At 39.6% G+C, this 8,973-nt stretch overlaps 1 protein-coding gene and 1 long non-coding RNA gene across 2 annotated transcripts; one reads left to right on the forward strand and one right to left on the reverse strand.

Annotated features, from left to right (window-relative positions):
• Positions 1-946: 946 nt before the first annotated feature.
• LOC147493587 (uncharacterized) lies at positions 947-1,834 on the reverse strand. The gene has a single exon (XM_086567871.1). It carries the CDS (start codon positions 1,832-1,834, stop codon positions 947-949), a length of 888 nt encoding a protein of 295 aa, XP_086423997.1.
• A 4,554-nt stretch (positions 1,835-6,388) lies between these two features.
• Positions 6,389-8,501, forward strand: LOC147493588 (uncharacterized). Its single transcript, XR_015198705.1, has 3 exons — positions 6,389-6,483; positions 6,573-6,642; positions 8,442-8,501. It is a non-coding gene; the product is annotated as an uncharacterized LOC147493588 (long non-coding RNA).
• The last annotated feature ends 472 nt before the right edge of the window (positions 8,502-8,973 follow it).

Raw genomic sequence — 8,973 nt, forward strand, 5'->3', positions numbered from 1 at the left:
CACTCATGCCATTCAATACTGCTTTAAGGAGTTGAAGCCGTCCTGCATAGGACAATGCTCTCCCTCTCCATGCCTGGATCCTCTGTCTTACTTTCTCTATCAGTGACATACAGTCTCTTGCTCTCAGATGAGTGGTTATCAAGGGCAGTCCGAGATACTTAACTGGCAACATTCCTCTCGGAAAATTAATGAGCACCTCCATTTGTTGGACAACTCTCTCCTCTACTCCCGTGTAAAACATTTGGCTCTTTTGAAAATTTACTTATAGACCCGAGCATTTGCGTAAGCTGTGTAGAGAATCTTTGAGGGCACAAACTGTGTTCAAGTCCCCATTCATAAAGGCAATGAGGTCATCCACAAATGATAAATGAGTCACCTCTGGATTAACGCACTTGGGATGTAGTCGGTATCTCCCTTGTACTACTCTTCTATGAATCAGCTGGGTGAGAAAATCCATAACCAGTACAAACAAATATGGTGACATGGGATCCCCTTGCCTGATCCCTCTCCTGCCTCTGAAATACCCAAACGGTGTTCCATTAATCATAATGTTATAGCTCGGTGTTTCAATGCATCGTTGTATCCAATTAACAAACACTGGAGGAACCCCAATTCTGGTCAGAGCGTAACTCACTGCTTCCCATCTGACAGTGTCATATGCCTTTCTTAAATCAATCTTCGCTGCACATCTCGGGGGTCCCTTATCTCTATGGTAGTTGTGTAACAACTCATGTGATAGTAGCACATTGTCCTGAATGCTTCACCCCGCTATAAACGCAGATTGATTGAGAGATATAACCTGTGGCATAAAGCTTTTCATTCTGCATGTGAGTATCTTGGTAATACACTTGTAGATCACATTACAACATGCAATGGGTCGGTAATCCCCTAAAGAAGTAGGAGCAAGCATTTTCGGTATTAAAGTTATACATGTGGCATTCACTTCCTATAACATCTTGCCTGATCGGAAAAAATTATTTATAGCCTTTACAAAATCATCCCCCACTATCCTCCATCCTGCTTTGAAAAACAGTGCAGAGAACCCATCACTGCCCGGTACTTTGTCATCCTCTATGTTAGCCAGGCACTCAATAATTTCATCCCTTATAACCTCCCGAATCATCATATTCTGAATATTCCCATCCAGTGGTTCTACCTGTGTATCTTCCAGCTCTGTAAAATCCAGCGTCTCTAGGAAATCCGGACTGTACAACTCTTTGTAGTACTTGACACATTCCTTTCCAATGTCAGCCAGTTCTTCATATACTTTTCCTTGCCCATCCTTGAGACAATTTATCTTATTTGTCATGTTTCTCACTTTGATAGAGTTGAAGAAGTACTTCGTGTTGTTGTCCCCTAACGTCACCACCTGATCCCTCGATTTCTGTTTGCTCTCTGACTCCTCAGCGGCCACTGCTTTGACAAACTTAGCCTTGAGAACCTTCTCCTGGACACTGTACCCATGGTTAAGCGGTTGGGCTAGTAACAACTCCTGAATTTCTGCTAACGCCTTCTCTGCCTCCACTTTCTCTGTTGCTACCCGACCTCTATCTCTATTCCACTTTATCAAAGACTCCTTAGTGTGTTTCAATTTCTGCATGAATGTGAACATTGGGTTGCCAACTACTGGGGTATTCCATGTTGCATGTACGGTCTCTGTGTATCCCTCTTGTTGTATCCAGTAGTTAAAGAATCTGAAGGATTTTTTGTATCTCCCTGTACTCCTAGTTAACGCCACTACAATAGATGAATGGTCCGAAATTGCCCCGGGGCTCTTGTAGTGTGCCTCGGTGTTTGTATACTTACTCACCCACTCATCATTCACCATCACCATGTCCAGTTTTCGCCATGTTCTCTGTTCCCGTTTATTGTTCCATGTTAAGAAATTACCCGTTTATTTCAGATCCATCAGCCCACTCATTGTGACACATTGCATCAAATCCGCGAAGTGTTGTGGCTGCGTCTCAGTTCCTCCCACTCTCTCTTGTGCATTCAAAACTGAGTTATAATCCCCGATGACAATCTATGGCTTCTGGATAGTGTAAGATAGCTGAATTAACACCCTCCAGAGTTCATTCCTTCTCTCTCGATTAGTTGAGCCATATACTACTGAGATTACAAATATTTCCCATTCAATAGAGTAGTCTCTATGGTGATGCTTTGTTCATTCTTCTCAATGAGTTGCATAGCACAGTTCGTCGGGTTCCAGCAACACCATATTCTTCCCAATTCACTATATTCATAGTTATGCTCCACTTCCCAGCCAGGGCAACACACTCTCCTAACTGTTTGCACATTCTCCTGCTTAACTCTTGTCTCTACTATACCCATTATACTCAATTCTGACTTCCTAATCATAGCCTTTATCTCATGTTGTTTAAACCCCTTGTTGAGCCCCCAAATATTCCAACAGCCCACACTAATCATAAAATTAATTTTGATTGGCTAGGGGGCCAAACCGAGACCCACTCTGTGTGCTTACTTTCTTGCTTGTGGCTCTAGTTTCCGGCCTTTTGAGTATGTGTGCCACCTTTCCCTGTTTGTGACTTTCGTTAGGATCACTTGGGCTTTCCATTTTGGGCCTAGACCCCTCTGCTCCACCCTCCCACAGCGTCCCTTTCCCATTGTTATCACTTTTTGTGGCTGTATCCGGCATACTCTGCTCTCCTTTCTGCATTGTTTGAGGGCCATGTGCTTCCTCACTCCCTGCATAATCAGAAGTGGTTACTTCCTTCCCCGGAGTGTTTTCCTTTACTTCCAAATGTTGGTGCCTTGGCTTTGTTGCATGCTTCCTGCTCGGTACTGCCCACTCTCCCGTTTCAGTCTCATTTAGGCCCTCAGCCCCAGTGTCAGCTTCCTTTCCCTAGTCATCCAACTTAATTCCTTTCTTCTCTTTTGGTTCAGCTGCTACCGATTCTTTATGTTCTGATTTCTTTCTATTTTTTTCCAACCACACCTCATTCCTTTGATTCACATGACCTCTATTCTCTAGCTGCTTGGCGCATTGTGAGTCCGAGTGCCCAAACACCTTGCACTCTGTGCACTGAGGAGGTTTCCAGTTATATTCAAAACTAATCTCAATTGCTTTTTGCTGATCAACCACAATAGTAGTTCCTTCAGGGTATGTACAATCAATGTCAACCTCTATGCAAACTCGTGCATATGCCATCCTCTTTTTCTCTTCTGTTAACTTGTCCGTAAACATTGGTATACCAATGGCACTACCCACCATGCTGAACCCCTCCTTGTCCCACAACTCCAGTGGGCACTTCTTCATTATTACCCACACTGGTATCGTTTTCAGTTCCTTCACTTCCGATTCAAGGAACAACTTCCACGGCCTTATTACAAGCAAGCGGCTGGCAATATGGAATGACCCAATGTCCAACACCTTCCTTCTGTCCTCCTCACTATCAAACTTGAATGTGAACATTGTTTCTCCTTGTGAGTGCATTGTAAATTTGTGTTGCAGCCTCCATGTCTTGCTAACAACCTCTTCCACATACCCATACCCAGGGCTTCTCCCTATAAAGTACCCAACCACCAAGTTCTCATATTTTCCATTAACATGTGCAAATTGAGTGCTCTTGACATGTATAACTGGTTTGCCATTCACCATTGTTGGTGGGATGTACCTCAACATCTCTTTACCCACTGCATCTCTGCCCAGCACATCGACCCAGTTTTTGCTGGTGCTGTAGCACTTTGACCAACTTTGTTGTTGTTGTTGCCCACTCTTTGTGTTGGTGGCTCAGTCACAATTAGTTTTGCTATATCTGCTCCTACATTCCCTCGATCTGCTTCTACATCAAGTCCCTCACCTTCTTCCTCCAGCTGTAAAACTTCCTTATGGATTTATAACATGCGCTGCTTCATAAACTTCTCTAACGACCCTTTCCCGAAAATGGTTTCGAACTTGCCTGCGATAATGGTTGCGAACTTGCCTGCGATAATTAGGTATTTCATTTATGATTTTTCTTAATTATATGTGCCAAGTTTGTGCTATATTTGTTTTGATGAACTAACTTCACTTTCTTCAATTATTAGGTTATTTGTTAAATAATGGCTTCAAGTTCACAACACCGTGGTGTGTCCCAATCTTCTCCTTCCGGTTCACAACACCGCACTTTGTCCCAATCTTCTCCTTTCGGTTCTCAGCACCGCACTATGTCCTAATCGTCTCCTTTCGGTTCTCAGCAACCTAGTGTGTCCCAACAATCTCATTCAACGGGAGACAATACTTCCCAATCTAAGAAAACTAAGTTGCCAGTCATAGTGCAAGCCGATGGTAGGTAACGAGGAGTTTATGGTGGCAAATGGAGCAAGAGAGTCGGGCATTGGATCTGAGCTATTGTTCCAATTTCTTATGCAAGTTGGGATACAGTAGATGATACATTCAAAGATGAAGTTTGGGGAAATTTAATGGTAACTATTTATCTACCCTTTTTTCATTTATAACCATATTTTAACCCAATGGAGCAGGCCATGAATCATCTGTAGTTCGTTATTTATATGCCCTTTTTTCATTTATAACCATATTTTAACCCAATGGAACAGGCCATGGACCATCTGTAGTTAGTTATTCCCCACCTATTGATAGTCAAGACCATATACCATGCAGCAGCGGTTTAGCTCATTGTATGTAGTTTCTTTTCAATATATATATATATTATAAATGTATATATGTGATTTGTAGGAGGAGTTCCAACTCAATGAAAACCCAACAATGGCGTTCCAAAATATACAGAAATGGTTTTCTCCTAAGTTGCAATCTTGGAAATATGGTTTGTGACATAAAATTTTGAAGAATTGTGAATCTGAGCAAGATGCTTTTTTTATCATGTCCAACGGGGTTTGATCCAAGTCATTGGGAAGCATTTGCAATCCTTGAGAGCAGGCAAGAAGTCAAGGATCTTTGCGCTAAGAATGCTCAAAATAGAAGTATGAATTTCGTTGACCATACTTGTGGGAGAAAACTTTATAGCAGAATATTGGAGGAACTTGTATGTATTATTATAACTAATTCATATTTTGCTTTCATTTGATATGTTACTACTTACTAACTCTTGTTGTATACTTGTTTGTGTAGGACGAAGCAAATCCAGGGAAGAAACATAGACGTACGGATGGTTGGAAATATGGTCATGAACATCGAGATGGGACTGTTTTGAATAATTCCCAAGAGTTATATGTGAGTTTGTAAAAAACTGTCTTATTTATGTACCTTTATTAAGTCTTGCCGTCCATATTCACGTATAAGCCCAAAACACTTTGTAGATCTTATTTTGTCATATCACGCAAAAATTTAGGAACAAGTTACAAGTGTTGAAGAAGAGATGGCGAAGAAGAGTCAAGTGTGAGCGTGGGGGTGATGCCGATTCACGACATCACGCGTGATCCGCTTGCTCGAAGTTTTGGGAAGGATAAAGGGAGGCGTGCTTCGTGGATATAGCTCTTGCATGTCCAACAAACAAGTGCAAAAGTTTGCTATAGCAGAGGGCTTACTTGAACAGGAGAGCTGAAGTAACTCGAAGCTCGAGAATGAATTATCTGAGGTGAAGTCTACAGTGGAGAACCTCTTGGCTGGCCAAACAAGAATGGAGACTCTGATGGCAGTGAGTTATGGCGTGCCCTGTGCTATTTCTTATTTTTCCATAGTTGTAACTTTTTTTTTATTGTAGCTAATTGTTGTTGTTCAATGTGTATAGGTTATTCTTGAAAATATGAGACATAATGGATCGACAAATGGCCAACCATGCATGCATACAACTGAAGTTGATTCTACTTTTATCCGTCGTACTTAGCAAGTCGCAAATTTGAACCCTCATTCTAGATTGTCTTCTAACCCTAATGTGAAGATATTGGGGAGGAAAGGTGAACACGTGGCTAATGGCTATGTTAAGATTGACAACAAAAAATGTCATTTTAGAGATATTGTAGAAGATGAAAAGGTTGTGTATGTTACCAATGTCTTGGTTGGCGATGCTCCTGTGTATGATGGTCCCCAAGATGATCAGCAGATTATCTGAGATATAGCTCTTGGAGGTTTCTTGATTTGGGCTGGAGGTAGGTTGCAATATGAAGATTAAATTGCATGTTTGCTATTATAAACTCTTTATCTTCATTTTTGTTTTGTTCTGTTTTAGTTTGGAACTCAAGTGGTATGAAACCTTATGTTAAGTGTATGGAAACTTAGACAGTTTATCTGTGGTTATTTTGTGGCTTGTATATATGGACCTTTTGTTCATGGATATTTTAAGTAATGAATGAACACTTTTGTTTATATATATGTGTATGCGCTCCTTACCATTGATCGTTCATATGTATTTGCATGTGGTTGCTTTTGCAGGTTTAGAGTTGAGTATACTAACCCTTTTTTAACTCCGCCAATGCAACTAATCAAGAATTTGCATTGCCGGTCTCAAGCCCGGATAAAAGAGGAGCGAGAAAGGTGACTACTTCATAAAGACTTGTATATCAAAGGTATGGCACCTTATAGTGAATTAAACTAATTTATATGCTTGCAATACATGTAACATTTATAAAACTCATTATCTGTTTTCACTTTTCAGGTTGTTTCAACAGGTCCTACTCCAGAGTGGGATGAGGGCATTGCATGGGCATTAGATAGTCCTCCAAAAGGTAAATAGATTCTGACAGCTTTATACATGCCGCAGCCTTGTATATCAAAGTTCATTCGAGAAATTAACAATCTAGATGATACATACTATTTTGTATATAGTCTGCGATAGTAGAGCATTGTCTGAAAACATAAAATTATTTTGTATATAGTACGCTATGTCACCTAAATGTTTTGAATGGCAGGTCCGCTATTGTTTTCTTATTGGCAACTGGAGTGGAGGTTGCAAATTGGTTGACTTGCTCACAAGAGTCCCTCTTGTAATGTGGGGGGTGGGTTAAAGGGACATGGAATTTCATCTAGTAGATGACTGCTGATCTTAGCTAAAGTTGTTGCAAGGTTGGTTCTACGCTTGCTTCCTTTTGGATTAGACATTAAGATTTCAGTTTGTCTCAATTAGTGAACCAATGTTGAAAGAACTGATTTAGATTTTGAATCTTGTAGTGGTTCTTTGATACTGCGACTCACGTTTCTTCTGGTTTGTTGCAATTGTGTGGAGGGTGTGTATGCCCCTTGATATGTTATTGGCCATGACCAACTAGATGCTAGACCTGGTGAATATAGCAGCTTAAGTCTTTTGATCTCAATCCCTTTAGAAACAAATAATGATAAGTTGAGGAGTTATCATATTATCAAGCAAAAAAAAAAGAATATTATTTTTGGAAAATAAAGTTAGAACTAGAACTGAAGGACAAAATAAGAGAATTTCTCTTATAGCTTACACCTCAATTAGGTAATCTTTTCTCTCTTCTTAAATTGCATATTGACAAACTCCTATCTCTTAGTTTATAGCAATTGAAAGATTGAATACATGGATTTTTAATATGATGGTGATGAATTTTAATACTTGACTGTGAGGTAGTTATTATTGGTACAATTTGATATGTTGAAGTAGTACACCTATTTTAGATGATATTTTCTCCATGTCGCTTCAGGTTGTCTATGCATCTGGTGCTAGTTTCCATGCCTTTGCTGATATGGTTATATTGTGGTAACACCATCAAGTTATTTACTTTAAGTACTTTACTTTATGGATAAAAATATTTTGCTTTCAGATATTTTGATACTCTATTACTTGGTTTTATTAGCCTTTTTCTGACAAGTTTGCTAGGTTTTATTTGAATTGGTGTAGGAATATCGTGCTATCCTACTACTTATACGCCTATGGTTCGCCCTGCCTATCCACCTCGTATGCCTGGAGCAATTGGTATGCTTGACCCACTAGTCCGCCCTCCTATTTCGGGGATTTATGGAGTCCCTCCCATTTGTCGCCTGTCATTCCTATTGTTGCTCCAACAAAGAAACCACAAACTTCTGATCTATGTTGGCAAGATAGCTTCAACTGTAGAAAATGACTTTATACTCACTCTTCTCGGGGTAGGTGTTTACTTTTTATTTTATTTTATTTTATGTCTTGAATGTAATGAAGATTTTTTGATTAAATATTATTGTTTCTATTTCTCGTGTAGCTTTGTGGACTGTCAAGAGTTGGAAACATGCCCAAGATCAAGCAATGAAACTCCAAGAGGCTTTGGGTTTTGTGAGTTTGAGTCCCGAAGGTCTTCTTCGTGCATTACGCATCTGAAATAAATTTAACGTTGATGGGCAAAAGTTGGTGGTAGAATTTGGACTATTTATTGGTTTTACTTTCTATGTTACATTGTCTTTGTATTATTTTATGCTATACACATGGGCTAGGGAATTATCCTTCCGGGAATAATGCATTATCCATTAAGTACTTAGTTGCATGTTGACTAGCAAGATTTCAGCATGCAAATGATCTTGTTTTATATCTTGCGAGGTTGTAAAGACTGTCTATGCATCTCCAAGTTGTGTCAATTTTCATCTAGACTTCGAAAAAGGTCATTGCCTCAAATGTAAACAGTGATCCATCTTCAATTTGATTTCTTTATTTCCTCCCTCTCATTCGGTCTCCAAGAATCGTAGTCCGGCTTGACTCATTTATTTGAATAAGTAGGGGGGGATTTTTTATTTCAACTGTATTGTTGGTCTTTCATGGTTTTGTTCTGATTTTTCTTTGTTATGTGATGCATGAGTTCTAATTGATAACCGGTCAAAGTTTAAGAAGGGAGTGGAATATGTATAGTATCTTTGCAGTAAATGTCGTAGAAACGATTTAGCGGAGATGAAAAATCAGCATTGCTAGAAGAAGCTAATGCTGATTTTAGATCTAGTGTTGTTCTTTGAAACAGTCTTATGAGGCGTCTCGGAGATTCACGAATCATTCATATTAGTTACGATTACCTTAATTATTTTATTTGCTCTAACGTTCCTTGCTCTTTTGTTTTTCTTATCTGTTTTATAATCTCAAC

Source organism: Coptis chinensis, chromosome 6, assembly GCF_015680905.1.
Source record: "Coptis chinensis isolate HL-2020 chromosome 6, ASM1568090v1, whole genome shotgun sequence".
Classification (NCBI taxonomy): domain Eukaryota; kingdom Viridiplantae; phylum Streptophyta; class Magnoliopsida; order Ranunculales; family Ranunculaceae; genus Coptis; species Coptis chinensis.

Excerpts from the sequence above, each read along its gene's own strand:
- LOC147493587 (XM_086567871.1), bottom strand. The coding sequence starts at position 1,834 with ATGGTGATGGTGAATGATGAGTGGGTGAGTAAGTATACAAACACCGAG.